Genomic DNA, 24495 nt, shown 5'->3' on the forward strand with positions numbered 1-24495 from the left:
AATAGTCTGTGCCAGTATTTTGCAACTACGACTTATTAAACTGATGGTTCCACAACATTCAAACCTGTCAAGGGCCATCTTTCAACATGGAAATGTTACATTCTTCTTGAAGTATGGCAGTAATTAGGATCTCTCACGTTTTGCACAGAAAGTGGAAGAGATCTGTCATGGTATATTTTCCCAAGAATCTCAATAATTATGAGGCCTATCATCTACTCCAGGTGCCTCATTTTGACTTAAATATTTCAGTACCATGGCAAATTCTTTTTATAGTATCACATCACCCATCTCATGTTCATTCACTTATTTACTTTCAACAATTTTATCTTCAAGTTTATATCCATTATACAATCCGCATAAAATATCCATGGAAAAAGTTGAAAGACTGATTTCATTTTTATTTATTTATTAAGCAATTTAGGATGTACATCTATGGAGCATGTCCAAGTACATATTTATTATCCAGTTTTACATTAAAATACATTACTTTTACTGATTCAGACTGCAGATTTGCTTACATGACTAATAGATTTCAGCCACAACACTTCTGTAAGTTACTGTAATAGTTATGTAATTACAGATACAGTAACCCAAACAGACTTTATGAGATATACATATTCTACGTGCATAAATGAAAGAAAATTTAATTGCAATAATTCTATACCATGGTTACATAATTTTATATATACGGCACAAACCGGTCATACATGGCATACATATTCTATCCATTTATGTTTACATTAATAAAAAAATTAAAAACAGTAACACTGAACCAAAGTTACAATATTTAGATACAAAAATGCTGCTAAGAATTTACATCATTTTACTTTCCCTTTTCTCTCTTCTTATGTACATTTTTTTTAAAATACTCTGCATGTTTACTTCAGTTTCATGTGGATGAAATTCACTGACTGAATATAAAGGCATTTCTAATAACAGCTGTTTGTTCAAATGTTTCAACTTAACCTTCAATTTGGTATTAGTGATGAGTGGTGGTAAACAGTTTTACAACTTTATTGCCACATAACCACTGCTCCTCTCATGTTGAGTTGTATTTTTCTGCGAAATTCTTAATTCTATGCAGTTTCTAGAGCAGTGGTGGTGAGTGGTGGTGTACAGCTTCATTTTTGTTGAATTTAGCTTTATGATCCCAAGCAAAGAGCAGGATTTCATATGTGTACAAACTGTAGAAATTTAGAATCTTATATTTTTCTCACAGAGGTTTGCAACTGCCTCTTGTTCTTTTGTTTCCTATTATTCTGACTGCTCTCTTTTGTTGGTTGAATATTTCAATTGTATCTGTCAAGTGGTCCCAGATTTCTGTACCATGGGTCATTATAGCATCGAAGTAAGAGAAACACACCATGTGTAGATTATCTCCAGTTATTAGCAGCTTAATTTGTTTGAGAGCAAAAGTAGCTCAACTCAGTTTATTGCTTACGTTGGCAATACAATCTTCCCATCCTAAACAACTGTCTACAGTGATCCCTAAAAATTTTGTACTTTCAACTACTCTTACATCTAGCACTTGCAATTTAGTCAATTCATTTTTTTCTTCTGTTGTTTCTAAACAGCATTGTATTAGTTTTCTAGTAACTGAGAAGTAGCCTGTTCACTTCAAGCCAGTGAGTGATTACTTTTAGTTACAGCCTCCTGTAAGCTCAGTCTTATGATTATGTTTGTTGTCACCTGCAAAGAGTGTCATTTCATTTTCTAACAATGGAAAATCCAGGGTGGAATGATGACAATACTATAAAAAAGCATAGACTGAGTCTGCAACTCAGCATCTTTGCTATAGGGTAAGCAGCAATCTATCCTTTTCAAATATTGTCATTTCATTTTCTGTGTTAGAAGGTAAGGAAGGCCCATGGAAGACTACCCTGTAGCACACCATGCTCTATGTGACCTAGTTCTGACAGGTGCTTCCCTTGTCTGCATGACACCTCCACTGCTTATTTTCAAATGCCTTTATGATACTGAGAACTGTTCCTCGAATTCCACAGTAGTGTAGCTTCGTTATTAAAATTGGGTAGTTAACAAGATCAAAGCCTTAGGTAAGTCAAACAAAACACCAATAGGAATTTGGCCTTGATCTAGCACTGCTGAGATTATATTAATAAATTCAAATGCAGCTGACACTGTAGATTTTCTCCTCTGTAACACAAACTACATACAGTTTATGATACAGTTTTTAGCAAAAAATGCCATTAACCTAACAATATATACACTAGTAATGTCAGCAAAGTAACCGCATGGGCAGTCAGAACTAACAACCGTAAACAACAGATGTACAGCTGACCAGTCATTTGTGAGTAGGCAGTGTCAAGCAGTGGCTGTAGTGTGTCAACACTTTTGTGTCACAAGATGCAATGGAGCAACATCTTTCCCAGGATGTTTTGAAGAAGAGAAAACCGTGCAAATTTCATCCCACAGACCTCATCTCCTGGACAAAAAGCACAATGCATGGATGTACAGTGCGACTTAATTGAAATGCAAACTGTGGACCTTTGTTTTCTGCAAAAAACTGTCAAGTGATGACAATATTTGGTGTTATCAATACAAACCTACCACAAAGTGACACAGTATGGAAATTCATATAAAGAATCAATACTTTGGTAATGTAACTGACATTCAAGCCAATGTGACACACAAACTGAAGAACATCCTAAAGAAGGACTTTTCTGACAGTTTCGCATGGTTGAATGAATGTTCTATGCACTGTACTCAGATGGGGGTGGTAAGGGGGGGGGGCACTATGTACAACACCTGAACCATTAAAATTAGCATCTTAACCTTTCTTAAAACTTTTTGAACTAGCGGTGTATTCCTTCCACCTTTCAGGCTTCCCTTCTTTGGTATGTAATAGGTTGCCACCTTAGCTCTTAATATTCATACTGGAGCTACTCTTTCCACCATAGGATTCTTTAATTTTCCTATAGATGACATTGATCTTTCGAACAGTTATGTGTGCCTCTAAAGCTTCGGATTTATTCTCTAGTGACTCATGCTTCGCCATTTAGCAATTTCTTCATTTTTAGATACCTATATTTCCTTCTACTTCCTTTATTTAAAGCATTTTTCTATTTTCTATATTTTGCAATTAAACTGAGTATCTCATGTGTTACCCTAGTATTTCTAGGAGGTCTTTTCTTTTTGACTTGATTCCTCTACTAATTTCAAAATTCAATCTCTCAAAGCTAGTTACTCATCTTCTGTTGCTTTCTTTTCCTTGTTCTCATCAATGATTGTGTAATGCTTCCTTTGAAATTCTCAACAACCTTTAGTTCTTTCAATTTATCTAGGATCTCCACATCTGCCCCTAGAAACATTTCACACTTTAAAAATCGGTTTTAAAATTTCTGTCATACCATTACACACAATATATGAAACCTTTCAATATCTCCAGGTGTCTTCTACATATACAACAACCCACATGATTCTTAAACAAAACTTTTGTAATTATTAAATTATGCTCTGTGCAAAGTTATAAATGTTTTATAATTCTGTTGTCTGTAAAACACCAATCTTGAAAATTCTGAGAATTTTACAGGTGCTGTATATCTAAGGGTACTACATATTCTCAAAACGAGAACATTCCCCATACTTCTTCAGGGTCCAAACAGATCCATCTAGAACTATCTAAAAAAGTAGAAGAAAACCAGTCAATGACATTTAAACTTGACCTAATTCCTTTCACCCATATGGATGCATAGGGCATGCAGGAGAACTCACTATCCGTCTCTGTCTTTGGCTATTTGCCTCAATTCTGCCCAGGTCTTGCCAACTCTTTTTGCTTCCCCTTCCACTGTCCTCTTCCATGTGCTCCTTGGTCTTCCTCTCTTCCTTGTTCCCTGGGGACTCCATTCCAATGGTTTTTCCATAGCTCCATCTGGTTTTCTCAAGGTGTGCCCCAACCAACCCCACTTTCTCTCTCATATATGGTCTTCTATAGGTATCTGGTTTGTTATTCGCCAGAGTTCTATTGCATATGTTTTCTGGCCACCAGATATTCATGATGCGTCAAAGACATCTATTTATGAAGATTTGTAACTGGGATGTTATCTTTTTATCCATTTTCCAGTTTTCACTGGCGTACAGAAGGACAGCCTTCACATTTGTATTAAAAATACAGATTTTTGTTTTGTAAGTGATATTTTTATTTTTCCATATTGGATACAATTGTATGAAGGCAGCATTTGCCTTTTTAATGCGGTTTTTCATGTCATCTCCAGCTCCACCATCTTCCACCACTATACTACCAAGATACAGGAATGAGTAGACAGTTTCCACCTGCTGCTCACCTATTAAGAGTAACCTCCACGTTCCCTGAATTTACTCTCATTTCCTTTGCTTTGTCTGTATTTATCTTGAGGCCAGCAGTCTCTGCTTCTTCTTTCAGCAAGTTTAAATTAGCTTACATATCAGTCAGCCTTTGAGCTAATAAAACTATGTCATCTGCAAAATCCAAATCCTCCAGACATTCATGGATCCCCCACTGGATTCCTCATCTCCTGCCTGCTGTCACTCTTCTCATAACTGAGTCTAGAACAAGTAGAAAGTGTTGATGATAAAATGCAACCCTGCCAGACTCCAGTTGTTACTTTTATGGGCTCTGTCATATTTCCCTTGTGGAGTACGCAACATTTGTAGCCATCATATAGATCTTTTATGATGTCTAAGATCTTCTGTGGTATGCCATACTTCTGAAACACCTGCCAGAGCACCTTATGTTTCATGGAATCGAAGGTCTTTTGAAAATCAATGAATGCCAGGCACATTGTTGCTTTGAATTCTTTGCTTTGCTCTAAAATGATCCTAAGAGTGTTAATAGGATCAACACAACTGTGTTGTGCCCTAAAACCGTCCTGTTCTTCATGCAGTCACTTTTCAAGGGATTCTTTAATTCTGTTTGAAATAATTCTGGTGAGGACGTTACCGGGCACTGACAACAATGTAATACCACACCAGTTGTTACAGTATGACAAATTTCCCTTTTTTGGGAGCTTTATCACCAAACCGTTTTTCTACTCCTTTGGAGATTTCTCTTCAAGCCAAATATGCATCAGCAAGGGATAGAGCATTTTAACAGAACTTTCAATATCGGCTTTTAAGAGCTCCGGTGCTATGTTGTCTAGGCCTGGAGCCTTTGTATTAGTGTTTTCAAGGCAATCCTAATTTCGTCCATTGTGGGGCACTGCAAATTTATATCTTGATCTTCTTGAACTTCCTCTGGAACATCTCTTACCTGTTCCTCCTGGTTGTCTTCACAATTTAACAGTTCCTTGAAGTGTTTCTCCCATCTCTGTAGCTGTGCCTGTTGAGCTGTAAGCGTCACCCCATCCTTGTTCTTAACTGGTCCTTCATGTCTGAAGTTCTTCATTGACAACCGTTTGGTTATATTGTAGAGCTCTTTCATATTTCCTTGTCTTGCTGCCTCATCTGCTCATTTTGCTTGCTCATTTATCGATTTCCTTTTATCTCGACGTAGCCATATTTTCACTTTTTTGTTTGCCTCTGTGTATCCTTTATGCACTTCGCTCTTCTGCGCTCTTGTCTTACAGAGATTTAACTTAAGTTTTAGTTCATTCCTGTGGCTGATTTCATTCCATGTAGCATTGGAAATCCATTCCTTCCTTTGATGTGCCTTGAATCCTAAGATTTTTTCTTCCACATCTAAATAACTGTCTGATTTTCTGCCAACATATTTCAATGCCCTCTTCCATAATGTTTTCTTCAGAGAGGACCTGGAATCTGTTTTGTAGTTCAAGGGCAAATGTTTTGATCTGTTGGTCTTTCAATCTTGCCACATCTATTTTCTTGCATCTGTGATTGAGCTTGGTTCTATTTGCCACTATCTTCATTCTGAATTCTGTGAAAACTAGGTGGTGGTCACTTCCAACGTCTGCTCCTCTTCTAACAAAGAGTGTTGGAACTTGCGGCTTATGACTATGTGGCCTATTTGATTTTCAGTAACATGGTCTGGAGAAACCCATGTTATCCTATGGCAGTTACGATGTGGAAACAATCTGCCTCCAATGACTAGGTAACATTCAGCGCACATATCTATCAACTGTTCACCATTTACATTCCTGATCCCCACACCCAGCCCTTCATTTTCTGAACCAACTTTTACGTTCAAGTCACCCATTAAAATTTTTATGTCCCTAAAATTTTATTTGTCTAAGGACTCCATTAAGCTCTGTATAAAATGCATCTTTTAATTCTCCTTTAGCTATTTCAGTAGGTGCATAGCATTGAATTACGGTGACATACTGCACATTTGTTTTAAAGAGTACGGTTATTATCCATTCTGGGACTGGTTTCCACTCCAGTAAGCTCCTTTTGCTGCATTTAAATGTAAGAGCCCTACACCATTCCTAAGCATCGCGTCCTTACCAGTCTGACCCACATACAGCAACACTCCACCATTTTGTGTTTGGAATTCCACAGATTCTGGCCACCTTATTTCACTTAGTCCCAATGTATCTAGTTGATAGTTCCCCATCTCTTTTTCGACCTGTCTTAGCCTCCCTGCCTCTCTCAATGTCCTTACATTCCAAAACCAATATGGCTTTCCCTTTTCAGGCCAAAGGTCTTATCCTTAAGATCCATCCGGCTGTTTCTCCTTTTAGTTTCTGTGGTATGTGTTTTTTGGTGGTGTGGGTTATCAGCCCACAGCCCACAGCCTTAATCAGCAAAAGAGAAAAACATACAATTCATGCACACAGGCAGCTCACCTCACACACGCGTGACTGCCAACTCCTGCAGCTCAGACCAGAAAGCAACTATTACGTGGGATGGAAGTAGCAATCTGGAGGAGGGTGGGGAAGGGAAAGAGATAGTAGTGTATGGGTGGTGCGAAGGAGGAATGCCCGCTGGCATTGTGTGCACGGACTACAATGCCAACAGGTGCAGCGTTCTGGCCTGAGCTGCCAGAGATGGCAGTTATGTGTGCGCGAGGTGTGCCTGCTTGTGTGTGTGAATGGAATGTGTTTTTCTTTTGCTGAAGAAGGCTGTGGCCAAATTCTTTGTGTGAGTGACTTGATTGTGTCTGTCTGCAATGTAATGTGTCATCTTTACAGTAAGTAGCAATCAGTCTTTTTCTATATTGTTGAAATTCCTCCATTGTCTGTATAATACATTTCCCATGTGATTCCAAACCATAACATAACTATCTATACCAATGTGGAACCCTCCAGGTAATTCTGTGTGTTTGGTCTAGCATACAAAAGAGAGAACACATAAATCAATAATTCAGATGCAGTAGCCAAAAAAATTTTTTGTCCAAGATAACCCGCAAGCTTTCGTAAGGATTCTACTGACTGACTAAATTGTAGGATGTTTTGTGGAAAGGACTGTGTTTTTCAAATGTCTTCAGACTGGGGCAACAGGAGATACAAGTGTGCTTACTATCTGGTGCCCACGAAGGAAACTAGCAAAAATACAAAACCTGAGAAGGAGATACAGCTTTGCTTCCCCCCCACCTCCAAGTGCCAAACAGAAATGTACCAGTGATAAAATTATGCTCTAAATAAACAAATGTGTGCTTAGCGTTTTGGTTGACAGGAACTTTTGGTTATGAACCATAGCATCTCTGAGGCTATTGTCAATTAGAAAATGATAAATTTTGTATAAAGGCTCTATGCTGTACACACCAGCAAATCCTCTCAGAGCAGTGGTATACCAAGTGGCCTAAGCTCAAAAGGGTTATATCAGCAGATGTCACAGCTTATGCATGCTTCCTAGACCAGAAGGTGTCAGTGTGTGTACCACCAGTGACCATTTGACCCACGGACCAGTTAGTTTTTTTTTTGTTTTTTTTTTTTTTTGTGAGGTGTAAGGGCGCTCAACTACTGAGGTCATTAGTGCCCAGTCACAGTTGTTAGAGCACATGGAATCTAGTAAAGCTCAAGGGGAGGGGGGGGGGGGGGGACACCAGAAAGTCCTGACAAAGATGCAGATAAAATAAGTAAAAAAGTTAGATGTCTTTGCACAAGCCAGTCAAAGTTATAAAACGCAGAACACGAGCAGCTGCTCGAGCGTCATCAGCTAAAATATCCGGTAAAGTAGATGGCAGGGACAGGACAACACGAGATTGACTGAAGCGGGGACATGACAATAAAACATGGCGCACTGTTAGTGCTTGACCACATGGGCACTGCGGGGCTGGGTCACCGGAGAGCAGGTAGCGGTGGCTAAACTGGCAATGCCCAATCCGCAACCTGGTCAGAAGGACCTCTTCTCGCCGAGATGGTCGAGAGGAGGTTGTCCAAGCAGTTGGGAGTGGTTTTACTGCCCGGAGCTTGTTTCCTTGGAGGGATGACCAAGCATCCCACCACAACAACAACACAAGCCTCTTGCAAACAACCCCACAAACGTCAGATGACGGGACACAATGGGAAGCTGGCCGAGGTAGGAGGACTGCAGCCTTGGCTGCAGCATCTGCAGCCTCATTCCCAGGCACTCCTACATGTCCGGGAACCCACAGAAAGCTGACAGGAGAACCATTATCAGCGAAAGAATGGAGGGACTGCTGGATCTGTTGAACCAAGGGATGGACCGGATAGGGAGCTCCAAGGCTCTGAAGAGCACTGAGTGAGTCAGAGCAGAGTACATATGATGAATGGCGGTGGCGGCGGGCATACTGAACAGCCTGATGGAGAGCAAAAAGCTCGGCCGTAAAGCTGGAACATTGGTCGAGGAGCCGGTATTTAAAGGTGGCGGCCCCGACGACAAAGGCACAGCCGACACCATCGTCAGTTTTGGAGCCATCGGTGTAAATAAAGGTGTGACGGGCAAGTCGAGCACGAAGTTCGACAAACCGTGAGCAATACACTGCAGCCGGAGTACCCTCCTTCGAGAGTGAGCTGAGGTCGAGATAAATATGAACCGGAGCCTGGAGCCAAGGTGGTGTTGGGCTCTCACCCTCTCTGAAGGTGGTAGGGAGAGCAAAATCCAATTGTCGAAGCAAGCAACGGAAGCGGACTCCGGGGGGCAGCAGGGCAGACACATACAACCCGTACTGACGGTCGAGAGAATCAGTGAAGAAGGACTGATAAGAGGGATGGTCGGGCATTGACAACAGCCGGCAGGCATACCGACACAGCAGTACGTCGCGCCGGTAGGTCAATGGTAATTTGGCAGCTTCAGCAAAAAGACTCTCGACAGGACTAGTGTAGAAGGCTCCGGTCACAAGACGTAACCCCCGATGGTGGATGGAGTTGAGACGGTGTAAGAGGGATGGCCGAGTAGACGAAGCACCCATAATCCAGCTTCGATCGGACGATGGACTGATACAAGCGAAGCAGGACAGTGCGATCCGCTCCCCAAGATGAACCACTAAGAACTCTGAGGACATTAATGGAACGTGTACAATGGGCCGCCAAATAAGAGACATGCGGAGACCAACAAAGCTTCCTGTCCAATGTGAGCCCTAGAAACTTAGTTATTTCCACGAATGGGAGAACAACGGGACCAAGATGTAAGGATGGCGGAAGGAACGCTTTATATCACCAAAAGTTGATACAAACTGTCTTCTCTTCAGAGAACTGGAAGCCATTTGCCACGCTCCATGAGTAGAGGCTGTCTAGACAACGCTGAAGGCAGCGCTCCAGGAGGCATGTTCTCTGGGTACTGCAGTAGATCGCGAATTCATCGACAAAGAGAGAGCCTGAGACATTAGGTGGAATGCAATCCATAATTGGATTGATCGCGATGGCAAAAAGGGCTACGCTCAAGACGGAGCCCTGAGGCACTCCGTTCTCCTGGAGGAAGACGTCGGACAATACGGAACCCACACGTACCCTAAACTTTCGATCCGTTAAAAAGGAATCAATAAAAAGGGGCAGGCGACCACGTAGGCCCCACCTGTGCATAGTGCGGAGGATACCTCCTCTCCAACAGGTATCATAAGCCTTCTCCAAATCGAAGAACACGGCTACCGTTTGGGGCCTTCGCAAAGTGTTGTTCATGATGAATGTCACCAAGGTCACAAGGTGGTCAACAGCCGAGCGGCGGCGACGAAAGCCGCATTGGACATTGGTAAGTAGCCGTCGAGATTCAAGAATCCAGATTAACCGAGCATTAACCATGCGCTCCATCACCTTACAGACACAGCTTGTAAGAGAAATGGGGCGGTAACTAGAAGGAAGGTGTCTATCCTTCCTGGGTTTGGGTATAGGAACAACGACGGCGTCACGCCAACGCATGGGGACCTGACCTTCGGTCCAGACGCGATTGTAGGTATGAAGAAGGAAGCTTTTGCCCGCCGGAGAAAGGTGTGCCAGCATCTGAACGTGAATGGCATCTGGCCCCGGAGCAGAGGACCGGGACAGTGCAAGCCCACGTTCGAGTTCCCGCATAGTAAAGGGGGCATTATAAGTTTCCAGATTCAGCGAGTGGAAGGGAGGTCGCCGAGCCTCTTCTGCCTCTTTCCTGGGAAGGAAGGCAGGGTGGTAATGGGCGGAGCTTGAAACCTCCGCGAAAAACTTGCCGAAGGCGTTGGAGACAGACACAGGATCAACAAGGACCTCATTACCTGAGGTCAGGCCAGGTACCGAGGAGTGGGCCTTAATGCCAGACAGCCGGCGCAGGCTACCCCAAACGACAGAAGAGGGAGTAAAACTGTTAAAGGAGCTGGTGAAAGAGGCCCAACAAGCTTTTTTGCTGTCTTTGATGACTCTACGGCAATGCGCTCTGAGTCTTTTGTATCCAATACAATTCGCCAACATAGGATGGCAGCGAAAGGTGCGTAAAGCACGTCGTCGAGCACGGATAGCGTCTCTACAAGCCTCATTCCACCAGGGGATGGAAACGCGACGTGAAGAAGAGGTAGTACGAGGAATGGAACGTTCGGCAGCATTGATGATAACAGCCGTGAGGTATTCGACCTGACTGTCACAACTGAGAAAATCGTGGTCCGGAAAGGTCGCCAGTGAGGAGTGAAGTCCCCAGTCACCTTTCGGTATGTTCCAGCTCGAAGGACGTGGGGATGGGGTGTGGTGCAGGAGACGAACGACACAGGGGAAATGGTCGCTCGAATAGGTGTCAGAAAGGACATACCACTCGAACCGACGGGCAAGAGTGGTAGAACAGATCGAGAGGTCCAAGTGGGAGTAGGTATGAGTAGAGTCCGAGAGGAAAGTCGGGGCGCCAGTATTGAGACAGACAAGATTGAGATGGTTGAAGACATCCGCCAAGAGGGAGCCTCTTTGACAGGATGCAGGAGAGCCCCAAAGGGGATGATTGGCATTGAAGTCGCCAAACAATAAGAACGGCGGGGGAAGCTGAACGATCAGGTGCATCATGTCAGCCCGACTAACTGCGGATGACGATGGAGTGTAGATGGTACAAACTGAAAAAGTAAAAGCAGAAAGAGTAATGCGGACAGCTATTGCTTGGAGTGGGGTGGTCAATGGGATGGGACAGTAATAGACATCGTCCCGAACGAGCAACATGACCCCACCATGAGCTGGGATACCGTCCACAGGGGTGAGGTCATACCGCTCCGAGGTATAGTGGGTAAAGGCAATACAGTCAGTCGGGCGCAACTTGGTTTCCTGGAGACCAAGGACGAGCGGACAGTGCAGGCGGAGGAGCAGTTATAATTCCTCTCGATTAGATCGAATACCTCTTATGTTCCAATGTAACAAGGCCATCGCTAGTCAAAAAAGAGGGAACGAGACGGGTGAAGAGCTGGTCACCTCGACAGCCGCGGAGGGCCAGGTTTCAAGGGAACAACGCTACAACCTGCGGGAGGCGGATCCTGTTCCATCGAGTCGTCGCCAGCTGTGGCCGCTGTCCCGGGGTGTGTAGGAGGGGCAGCATCATTTGCCGACGAGAGGCCAGCTGAGCGCCTGGTAGCAGAGCGTCCCGGCGAAACTGAGGATGGCCGGGAGCAGTGACTCATGGATGGAGCGTCAGACGAAACGCGCCGTGGTGGAGAGGGGGATAGAGACTACTTCTTGGAGGCCTTCTTGGAAGTCCGAGGAGGCACAGGGATGGTGGGCTGGACCCCGAAGAAGGTCCTCATGCGCGGGGTCCGTTTTGGAACGCCAGACCTCGGAAGCTGGGGTCCGGAACATTTCCCCGATGGACGCCTAAGAAGAGGATCGCTTCTCAGGCGGCGGGGGGGGAGGGGGGGGGGGTGGCCCCTGGGGCAGAGGGGGCCGCGGGGGAGGAGGATTTGGAAGGGAGGGATTTGGGAGGCGGAGGCAGAGACTCCGGATGGGGGGAGGAGGTGGAGGGGGGACAGGATAGGGGTGAGGATACCATGGAAGGAGTGGACACGACTGAGGCAAACGAAGTGGTCAACGGCACGGGATGGAGGCGGTCATACTTCTTCCTGGCCTCAGAATAAGAGAAACGATCCAAAGTTTTGAGTTCTTGAATCTTCTTCTCCTTCTGATACGCGGGGCAGTTTAAGGATCTAGGCGAGTGGATGCCAGGACAATTAACGCACCGAGGTGGTGGGGTGCATGTATGTTCCTCACGAAGAGGACGGCCACAATTGCCACAAAGGGGCTCAGCCTCACACCGTGACGACATGTGCCCAAAGCGCAAACACCGAAAACAGCGCATAGGAGGCGGGATGTAAGGTCGCACGTCGCACCGGTAGCACATCACCTTTACCTTCTCCGGGAGAACGTCCCCTCGAAGGCGAGGATAAAGGCCCCGGTGTCAATGCGACAGTCTTTGGGGCCGCGCTGGACTCGCCGGACGAAATGCACGCCTCGGCGCTCCAGGTTGGCCCTGAGCTCCTCATCAGATTGCAGCAGGAGGTCCCGATGAAAAATAACCCCCTGCTTCCTATTCAGTGCCAGATGCGGGACAATGGACACTGGGATGTCCCCTAGTCGGTCGCACGCCTGGAGCGCCGCCGACTGTGTGGCGGAGATGGTCTTTATAAGAACAGACCCCGAATGCATCTTACTGAGTGCCTCGATTTCCCCGAAGATGTCCTCGATGTGCTGAACAAAGAACATGGGCTTGGAGGTGGCGAACGACCCCCCATCGGTTCGAGAACAGACCAAATAGCGGGGGAAGTACTTCGCCCCAAGCCGGCAGGCCTGTCCCTCCTCCCAGGGAGTGGCCAAGGGGGAAAGGGCAGGAGAACCAGAACCAGAGACAGTACCTTTCCTTTTGAAAGACTCGGCCACAGTGCGACCTGATACGTGTTGACGTTTCATCTGCGAAACGTCTGCCCCGATACCACCCACTCCGACCAGGGGCTCTCCCCACGGGCACCTCCCAGCCTCAGCAAGGGCCACCTGGCAGGACGACCATTGCTGGGAGTCCTGATGCCCTAAGGAGACGGGCATCTACTCCTTGGCCGACATGGGGAGGGTGCAGCTCAGGTATCGGCAGTACGATCCCTGTGTTGTCAGAGGGCTACAACCTAGAGGGTACATGACCACCCCACCACAACGGGCTGAATGCCGTGCTGGATTTCGGGTGCCATGGAAAGTCCATCATGATCGTAGGTGCAGATGCGGACGCACTATGGGTGTAACTTGTACAACCCATCAGGCGTTTAGGCCCAATTTGAGGAATAGTGGGTATGGTGACAACGCCGTTACAATGCTGAGTGCCAAGGTCTTAGTGCACTGAGGACCAGTGGTACACCACGTAAGGCGTCCTTCCCCAAACGGCTCATACTTCTGTAGAATTTTGAAAAATGGAGCTCAAACCCCAAGGGGGACCATCACATGGAAGGCCAGAACGGTTGAAACTCCTTTTAGTCACCTCTTATGACAGGCAGGAATACCTCGGGCCTATTCTTACACCGGACCCGCAGGGGGGCCCGACCAGTTAGGCTGATCATGTACATCCCTTCATACAGTTTGTTCCCCAATGGCAACGCTGTGTTACAAGACAACTCGCTATGTACAGGACAGGTTTTGTCAGCATGAGGATGAACTGCTTCTCCCCTGGCCAACAATATTACTGTAACTTCGTGGTCTTCTTTGGTGAGAAGGGTGTGAGATCCCTATCCACCTCCATCATCATTATCTAAACTTACCACTATTTTGCACAAAGAATGGTGTAAGATTCTCTTGAGAACCACACAGGACTTGTACTTATCCGTTCTGAGACAACTGGAAGCTGTTTCGAATGCCAACTGTTTTCCTACGCTGTTTTAGGCATTGTAACATCATGTGTTTTTGGTGTTTCCATGTTTTCGTCCACAATCTGTATGATTTATATTTATTGCCTATAAAGTTTTGTGACAAGATACAGAGTCTTTCTCTCGGTGACACAGAAGCTTGGGCCATAAAACTACCTGCGACAGCAGTAGGGAGTAGCTATCATACAGGGTGTTTCAAAAATGACCGGTATATTTGAAACGGCAATAAAAACTAAACGAGCAGCGATAGAAATACACCGTTTGTTGCAATATGCTTGGGATAACAGTACATTTTCAGGCAGACAAACTTTCGAAATTACAGTAGTTACAATTTTCAACAACAGATGGCGCTGCGGTCTGGGAAACACTATAGTACAATATTTTCCACATATCCACCATGCGTAGCAATAATATGGCGTTGTCTCTGAATGAAATTACCCGAAACCTTTGACAACGTGTCTGGCGGAATGGCTTCACATGCAGATGAGATGTACTGCTTCAGCTGTTCAATTGTTTCTGGATTCTGGCGGTACACCTGGTCTTTCAAGTGTCCCCACAGAAAGAAGTCACAGGGGTTCATGTCTGGCGAATAGGGAGGCCAATCCACGCCGCCTCCTGTATGTTTCGGATAGCCCAAAGCAATCACACGATCATCGAAATATTCATTCAGGAAATTAAAGACGTCGGCCGTGCGATGTGGCCGGGCACCATCTTGCATAAAACCACGAGGTGTTCCAAGTGTCGTCTAAGGCAGTTTGTACCGCCACAAATTCACGAAGAAGGTCCAGATAGCGTGATGCAGTAATAGTTTCGGATCTGAAAAATGGGCCAATGATTCCTTTGGAAGAAATGGCGGCCCAGGCCAGTACTTTTTGAGGATGCAGGGACGATGGGACTGCAACATGGGGCTTTTCGGTTCCCCATATGCGCCAGTTCTGTTTACTGACGAAGCCGTCCAGGTAAAAATAAGCTTCGTCAGTAAACCAAATGCTGCCCACATGCATATCGCCGTCATCAATCCTGTGCACTATATCGTTAGCGAATGTCTCTCGTGCAGCAATGGTAGCGGCACTGAGGGGTTGCCGCATTTGAATTTTGTATGGATAGAGGTGTAAACTATGGCGCATGAGATGATACGTGGACGTTGGCGTCATTTGGACCGCAGCTGCAACACGGCGAAAGGAAACCCGAGGCCACTGTTGGATCACCTGCTGCACTAGCTGCGCGTTGCCCTCTGTGGTTGCCGTATGCGGTCGCCCTACCTTTCCAGCACGTTCATCCGTCACGTTCCCAGTCCGTTGAAATTTTTCAAACAGATCCTTTATTGTATCGCTTTTCGGTCCTTTGGTTATATTAAACCTCCGTTGAAAACTTCGTCTTGTTGCAACAACACTGTGTTCTAGGTGGTGGAATTCCAACACCAGAAAAATCCTCTGTTCTAAGGAATAAACCATGTTGTCTACAGCACACTTGCACATTGTGAACAGCACACACTTACAGCAGAAAGACTACGTACAGAATGGCGCAACACAGACTGCGTTGTCTTCTATATCTTTCACATCACTTGCAGCGCCGTCTGTTGTTGAAAATTGTAACTACTGTAATTTCGAAAGTTTGTCCGCCTGAAAATGTACTGTTGTCCCAAGCATATTGCAACAAACGGTGTATTTCTATCGCTGCTCGTTTAGTTTTTATTGCCGTTTCAAATATACCGGTCATTTTTGAAACACCCTGTAAATGCTGCTGTTAACTATGAAAATTCCATAAAGATAATGTGGGATTTGGTGCAGAGACTGGACTATATAGGATTATACTATGCCTTAATAAGGCCATATATGGGTTACACATGGCTTCTGTTTCATGTCAGGTCTGGACACAAGTCTTATACAGCTAGATATATGTATTACTTCAGGTTTGTAGGGGGCTGAGTGAAATCCATATTGAGTACCACTCTCTTCATCAAGGCAAATGAGTCACCCTGCACCTATGACAATAATACACTGAAGTGCTAGAGAAACTGGTATGGGCATGCATATTCAAATACAGAGATATGTAAACAGGCAGAATACGGTGCTGTGGTCGGCAATGCCTATGTAAGAGAACAAAGGTTTGGTGCAATTGATAGATTGGTTACTGCTCCTACAATGACAGATTACCAACATTTAAGCGAGTTTGAATGTGGTGTTATAGTCATCGCACAAGCGATGGGACACAGCATCTCCGAGGTAGCGATGAAGAGGGAATTTTCCCATATGACCATTTCACGAGTGTACCATGAATTTCAGGAATACAGTAAAACAACAAATCTCGGACATCGCTGCGGACAGAAAAGATTCTGCAAGAATGGGACCAACGACAACTGAAGAGAATCGTTCAACATGATAGCAGTGCAACCCTTCCACAAATTGCTGTACATCAATGCTGCAACATCAACAAGTGTCAGTATGTGAACCATTCAGAGAAACACCATGGGTATGGGCTCTGAGTGTGTGAACCATTCAACAAAAAAACCATCAGTATGGGCTCTCGGAGCTGAAGGCCCACTCATGTACCCTTGATGACTGCATAACACTAAACTTTATGCCTCTCCTGGGCCCGTCAGCATCGACATTCGACTGTTGTTGATTGGAAACATGTTGCCTGGTCAGACGAGTCTCATTTCAAATCTTATCTAATGGATGGATGTGTATAGGTATGGAGACAACCTTACAAATCAATGGACTCTGCATGTCAGCGGGGGACTGTTCAAGCTGGTGGAGGCTCTGTAACGGTGTGGGGCATGTGCAGTTAGAGTGATATGGGACCCCTGATATGTCTAGATATGACTGGCAGGTGAAATGTACGTAAGCATCCTGTTCGATCACATGCATCCATTCATGTCCATTCTGCATTCCAACAGACTTGGGCAATTCCAGCAGGCCAATGCGACACCCCACACTGCCAGAATTGCTACAGACTGGCTCCAGGAACATTCTTCTGTGTTTAAACACTTCCACTGGTCACCAAACTCCCCACATATGAATATTTTGAGGATATCTGGGATGCCTTGAATATGCTGTTCAGAAGAGATCTCCACCTCCTCATACTCTTATGGATTTATGGACAGCTCTACAAGATTCATGGTGTCAGTTCCCTCCAGCACTACTTCAGACATTAGTCAAGTCCATGCCATGTCATACTGCTGCATTTCTATGTGCTCGTGGGGGCCCTACACGATATTATGTCACAACAAGAGATCAAGCTGTTATCAACTGCTGCTTAAAAGCTCAATGAGGCACTCCTGAAATGAAATACTAGATAAGCTATTCAAAGCTGTGTCTGACAATGCAGAGAGGCAACATATAAAGTACCAGCTGTAAATATTTTACACAAACACACCTCACCTTCAACTATTTCTGCTGGAGGGAAACATATCATACTGGCTTTGAGGTATCCCCATAAAGTGACTGCAATAAAAAAAGGGCTTCTTGGCTGACCATATAGGTAAGTCAACAAGTACAACATCTTGCGCACATGGGCTGCTTCTGGTGACTTCAAGTATGCTGCCATGTCTAGAAGTGTTAATAGTATATCAACTATTACACTAATATTGAACTGAAACTCACATTTTAACATATTTCTACTGTATTTTGCTTTTTATGTTGAGACTGGTATGAACTGTATACAACACGTGCATGTTTTTATGGGGGTGGGAGGACACGTAATTTCGTTGAGTGCCAACAGCTTCAAGCACCCTGACCTTGATATCATGAATAATATGCTAATGTATTTATTCCTAACCAGCTCCAAGTTTCTATGAAATACACGAATCATGCCTCTCCAACATCTGGTTACATTTAACTTGAAACTCATGGCCACCAAACTTATGAAGACTGTAAGTTACCATAGCAATTTTAGATCATACTGTGAGCTACCAAAAGAAATTAGGACAGAAATAAAAATTCCTTTAAAAAATCTTACATTTGCTTATTGCCTGTAAACTTACATTTCTAGCAAATATGAAATGAATTTTAATTAAACTGTGTGTAAGGAACAAATGAAAATTCTGTAGTACATCAGAAAGAGATTGAAGAGCAGCTAGTACTAGACTACAAATGTAAGAATAGATTTTTGTCAGAATTATTGTCTTTAATGAGAAGGATGGCACTCTTTCCGTTACCAATTTTTTTTTTTTTTTTTTTAAATTTTGGGAGATTAGGTAGTGGTTGTTATTCAAATACAGCTGCCCAAGTGTTCATCAGTCAGTCTGTCCCTGTGCCTGTTTTTTATAAATTTCATAGGCCTACTGGATGAAGAAACCTCAGATTGGTAGAGCTGATCACTGCCTTCACTTTGAAACCAACCTGGAGCAAAATTGGGTATTTTTCTTTAGGAACAAGAGCCCAAATATTTTCTGGGCTTGAAGAAAATAAATTTAATCATAAACCATTTTAAAAATCAGTCAGTTCCAAGTCCACTGTAACACTGTCTTAGTGAAAAACAAAATGCTCCACAACACATGCAGAGAAATCTAAAGGCAATCACAAACCATGCAACAATTGAAATGCTTTTGAAATCTTGGAAGCGTTAATCAAATTGAATACTCAAATCTTAAATAATTTCATCGAATTGTTTGGCATTGTAAGAAGGCAGTGAAGAGCCTTACTTTTCAAGGGTTTGTTTCAAGCAGGTGAAGTGTGTGTACTTATCTTGGATGAGATTTTTTCCTCCACAGTTTCAGCTTTCTTCAAAATAGAGCAATACCTACAATTGTTCCACCAATGTCTTTATCCTTATCTTGAAGCTGCAAGTTAAGGATATTTAACTTTCCGGTGATGTCTGCAAGAAAAGCAAAGCAAAATCCTGCATCCCAATTGGATCTTCTAGTTCACAGAAGGATTCGCCTCTTACTTTCAAAAATTCTACTACCTCAGGAAGCAACTCAAAACGTAAAACTCTGCCTCTACTAAGACAATGAACTACTGTATGAAGTTGGAGATCACTATAGTAACAATCTAGTCACCAGTCAGTGCTTCGAACAAGCATCTCTGCATTGCATATGTTCTAGCTTTGTTCACTGCTTTTACAGTTGATCATACTTAAAAACTATCCACACAGTGATGCTGATGTATTATACAATTGTAAGATAGAAATTTCAGAAAGCTGCTGTCTTTACTACATGAGGCTATGAATCCCTTCTCTCCACCTACCATAGCAGAAGCTCCATCAGTTGCCATGTTCACCAAGTTGTTTACAGGAATATTATCAGAATTTATAAGAAATATGTCTTGTCCTGTAGCACATCCTGTTTGTGGTATAATCTTTACCAGCTCCTCCTTATTTTGAATTTAACAAAAGCCATTCTTACAAAAAATGTTCAACTTAGCTGTATCAAGTATCAGTTGATTCAACAAATTTTAGGGAAAAATAGCTGCAGCAATCAAAGTCAGTTTTAAGTTGTGAAGTAACATCAAAACTCATAACCACAACCCTCCTCATTACCGTAGTTTCAAAAAGCTGTACAGATTTCATAGCGGATATTATCGCAGTTTTATTTTTGGAACTATTAAATAATGAATCTGTGGCTTCTAACATGGCAGTTTTGACAGAATCTCCATCTTCGCAGGTTTCTTGTTCCGTGTACTAATTTTCAAAACTCAGAAAGATGCCTCATTTGCTGCTTTATTCTTGTCTAACGGTTTAAAACAGCTGATTGTTGGGCATAAACTTTGGATTTTCTTTTCTTTCTTTAGGGCAGAATTGAGTGGAAAATCCTTTTCAGCCCCTGGGTAAACAGCCTTGAAGTGACATTTGACATTTCATTGGTCCCCAAATGATACACTTTAACACTGAACAGCGCAGTAAACACACAATTTGTCCTTCAACTGGGTACAGAAGTAATCAGTTTCCCATTCCAAATGAAAGTAATAAGTTTTTTGATTTTTTACTTGAACATGCCATCATTAAAACAAAACTAGTTTAGTATCAATGTATAAATCAAACTAGGCCTATCTACATTACCAAATGTCTGATATAAACATGAAAAATATACCACCCACAACCTCTTGCATATACACTCAGCTATGAGACCAACATAGTATTCTCAACTGACAGTGGCAGTTGTGTGGAAGAAACAAGCAACTGTTGTCATGAGAGTGGTCTGAACTCAGTGAAACAATCAGGTCAGCCAACCAGAGCATTACCATGAGGTACTTAAATCGTTATTGATGGTCTGGTAATCATTGCTCAAAACTGTAGGTTTTACTGGAACTTTCAAAAAGTAAATTCAAACCCCTAATATGTGACCTCTGCAGCACATTCATAGACAGAACAAAACAGAACATGGAACATCCAAACTGGATCAGAGCTCAGAAACAAAAAATGACCTTCAATTGGTTTGGAATGCAGCATTCTGAACTCCTCTTCGCAAGGTGAAGCATCACCATTGCAACTGGACGAGTATGAATAAATCTCAAAGGCGCTGTGATGCATTCAACACTTAAACAATTGTTGGAAACAGTTAAACACAACTAAACAACAACATTTCTACCTGTTAACTGAAGAAAACAAAGGCATCCTTAATTTTAATACTCTACTATAAACTAAACATTTCAATGCCCATAAAGTTTCCTACAAATATACAAGGACAAAAATTTTAAAAAATATTCGATTGGCTGCTACAAAAAGTCATATTTAAAAAGAGTGAAACTAGGATGAGACATCCATTGCTATGAATTCCATGTTTATCTAAAGTACTTTTACTTTTCTTGAAAATCATATGTAACTACATTACAATGGCCTATACCAACAAACCTTCATTCCAGCAACAGGTGCAGCATCAACCATACCCCACCACTGGGTGAAGTACGTAGTATGAAAAACAAAATGGAACATCCAAAGGAACTGCAACTACATTATCTGTTAATTTGATAAACTAAGTTTCTATATACAGTAACACAAATACGTGAAGATCTTGTAGGAAAGTGTCTTTCCATTGTTACAGGTAGGAGAGGCAGAGAAAGACCTCCAACCTGATGGCTGACAAATATTCAGTGTGATATGAAGAAGCTAACTGTGCACTTCACAGAACGAAAACACGTAGGATTATATGACTATAATATCACTGAGTCACTATTTGAATCGGCCAACTCTTACAAATATCAGCGTGCAGCACTTTGTAGGGATATGAAATGAAATGATCACATGTGCTAAATTGTGGGTAAAGCAGGTGGTAGGCTTTGGTTTATTTGTAGAATACTGGAGAAGAGCAATCAACATACAAAGAAGATAGCTTACAAATCACTTGTGCGGCCAGTTCTAGAATATTGCTGAAGTGTGTTGGACCTGTACCAAATAGGACTAACAGGGATACTGAACGTATGCAAAGATGGCCAGCAAGAAACCAAAGGTTTGTTTGACACATGGGAAAGTGTAAGATATATATTGAAGGAAAGGGACTGAACAGACGGTGCTTAATCAACGTGGGGATCAGCCATGAGGCGTACAGAGATAGTCCATGCATTTGTGATCACACTGTGTCCCAGATGGCACAGCGGTTACTGCACGTCTAGAAACCAGGAGATCCCGGGTTCAAAACCCAGTCTGGAACAGATTTTCACTCATTGCTGCTGATCCCACTTAGTGTCCCACCATGGCTGATAGTGATCCCCTTCAACGTACTGAAGGGACTGAACTGACAGATTCTTGAACATAGACGTAAACTAACCCAAGAAAGTTTATTAACAAAGTTACAAGAATCGGCTTTAAATGATGACTCTAGGAATATCCTACAATCCCCTCCGTGTCACTCACATAGGGATCGTGAGGATAAGATTAGAATGATTATTGCATGCACAGAGGCATTCAAACAATCTTCCCATGCCCTATATGTAAATGGATGGGAAGAAAATCTAATAACTGGTACAATGAAACGTACCACCTTGAGGTGGTTTGCAGAGTATAGAGGTAGATTCAGATGCTAATTCTTAGTAAAGGTGGTGCCTGCTACCTGGACAGATATCACGACTATTAGGAGTCCTGACCTTGAATAGCGGTAGAGCCAAGAGCAAAGAAAAAAGGAGGAAGCCATTGAAATTCAGACAGTGGCCACCCTCCCTACGAAATTTCTCATAGTAGTACGTGATTTATGTATATGTGTACCAACATACACTGAAGATTTGACAACATACTCTGTAATACACATTTTCTGAATTTATCTTGCAGTTTTAGTTGTTGTAACTGCGTCAAATATCGCGTGAACGTAGAAATGGGGCTACAATATGGGCCAATCTCTTATCACAGCATTTACTTCGTATTCAGATGAGTCAGCTTTGTCAGCTCTCAACAAAATTGTCATATTTCAACAAAATTAGACCTCTGCCTACGCTACATATCAATCTGTAACAAGATTTAGGTCAAGTGGTAGGGATCAAATATATTCGTTCTGGGGTTGTTTAAAACAGGCTTCCAGATGGTTTTCTGCGACTGATACGTCAATAAAACTATCAAAGTTTTTCAACAACATTGCTGCTGATGGGACGCAATACCCTATTATTTTTGTCGTGTTATACATGAGCAACTGTAAACGGAAATCTGTTTCACTCCCTGTAAGCTTGATTTTAATTGTGTTTAAAAAAAAAACTGTTTTTCCCTGTGAATGGTATCCAAGTTAACCCAAAACGAAAACGTACCCGGTTCACTAAGTATGGTACATTGAAATTTAGAAACAATATCTGTTACTTACAGCACTTTATCCTAAATTCAGCTCAATACATGAAGGCAATTAATTATTGCTGAAAATTCAGTTAAGCACCTTGTATTTCAAATCTCGCTACCTCCTTGCTGTACTTGATTTATTCTCCACACCAAGTTCTGACCCATGGAACAACAATTAGGTATGACCTACACAAACATCAAGAATCACGGTAACAATCAGCACAGATTACAGTATTTTGAATCCAGAGGGCAGGTTCCGAGTTTGAATTTTTTTATTATTTATTTATTTTCACTTTTGCCTGAAGGCCCTACAGCCATCAAAACATGGTGTAGCAGTTGGCAGATTGAGGTAATGCGCCTCCCTCCTGCTCAGCGCCGTCAAATCATCTTTTTTTAATAGCATTTAGTTAGCAAATAAGTCATTTCATTGAGTCCAGAAGTATGGCTCTTTCAACAATCATTTGGCTCCTTTTTTAGGAACTATAGGAAAGCACAAAAATCCATGCTGATTAGAGGAAATTTATTTGCCTTGGACTAAGATTCCAGAAAACGCTTTAATATCCGATGAAAGGTGTATTATTGCATTGAATTACAAAGCACAACAAAGCAAACTAATGCTATGTTGTGTGTGTGTGTGTGTGTGTGTGTGTGTGTGCCGACGAGCCCGGAAGACACACATAGACCAAAAGACTGAAATATTAACAGTTGAGGTCGTTGCTGGAAAAGCCGTTGCGGCATAGCTGACAAGCTACCGCAACTTCACAACAGAGAAGGAAGCTGTTCTAAGCAAAACAGACTTGGATTTATGCAGCATGAATCATATAAGTCATATGCATCATAATTGCAATAAACGGTGTACCAGCGAGTGAAAGGAGGAGAGGAACAGCGAAGTATTCACTGCAGTAGTTTGCTAACTATCAGGATTATTGTAATATTACAGTGCAGATATTGTGAAATTTGTCCTGTAAGGTCCTAGCAGAAACATTTTTTATATTTTTTATTGTGAGAAAGAAAGTTGGGCGAAAGAGAGTGACATGAAGACGTTTATTTAAATACTTTTTGCGTCAATGTATGGAGGTTTTAAATGTGGGCTAATATTTTGTTTGCGCATCGTATAAATAAGTCGTTTGTGCTTTACATTTTTTTAATATCTGTACTTTTCCCTCCGGCTGTTTAAGCCATTAAACTGAAGCGTCGTACAGGCATTTTAGACATGACGCAAAATCCTGTAGAATAGTTATTTCCTGAGGTTAGTTTGAACTGTATGAGTAAACCTGAGTAAATTATTTTCCAAGAACTTTATTCCAAAGTTAAAATCAATTAAAATGTTGATTACATTTTGACTTCTCTGCGTACCTATAAAATTTGATAAAATTGTCCTTCGTACGTTTGAAGTTCCCTCGCCCTTCAATACCTTAAACAGTATAATTACTGCAAAAAATAAAACTGCACAACAATACACCTTGTTTTATTTCAGCTTTTTTTGGCCTTTTTGGTACACATATTTAGCTTATTTCACTTTGGAAAGTTGGCAGCTCCGCTCCTGCTGTAGGTTACAAATACGAGCGGTTTGACTGATGCGACTGGAGGGTTCATTCGCCTCCTAAACATTCTTGACAACACGCATTTCGTGGAGAGAAATAGTGCTGTTTGGCCACGTTAAGTTGACGGTCGCA

At 42.8% G+C, this 24495-nt stretch overlaps 1 protein-coding gene across 1 annotated transcript in view; it reads right to left on the minus strand.

The window, feature by feature from the left end:
- The window catches only part of LOC124775654 (cilia- and flagella-associated protein 251-like), a 35161-nt gene that overhangs the window by 5039 nt on the left and 5627 nt on the right, over nt 1-24495 (minus strand). Inside the window, exon 2 of the mRNA XM_047250482.1 lies at nt 5246-5439. Within this exon, the coding sequence (XP_047106438.1) occupies nt 5246-5439 (194 nt within the window). The remainder of the gene's footprint in view (nt 1-5245; nt 5440-24495) is intronic.

Source organism: Schistocerca piceifrons, chromosome 2 (genome assembly GCF_021461385.2).
Source record: "Schistocerca piceifrons isolate TAMUIC-IGC-003096 chromosome 2, iqSchPice1.1, whole genome shotgun sequence".
NCBI classification, from domain to species: domain Eukaryota; kingdom Metazoa; phylum Arthropoda; class Insecta; order Orthoptera; family Acrididae; genus Schistocerca; species Schistocerca piceifrons.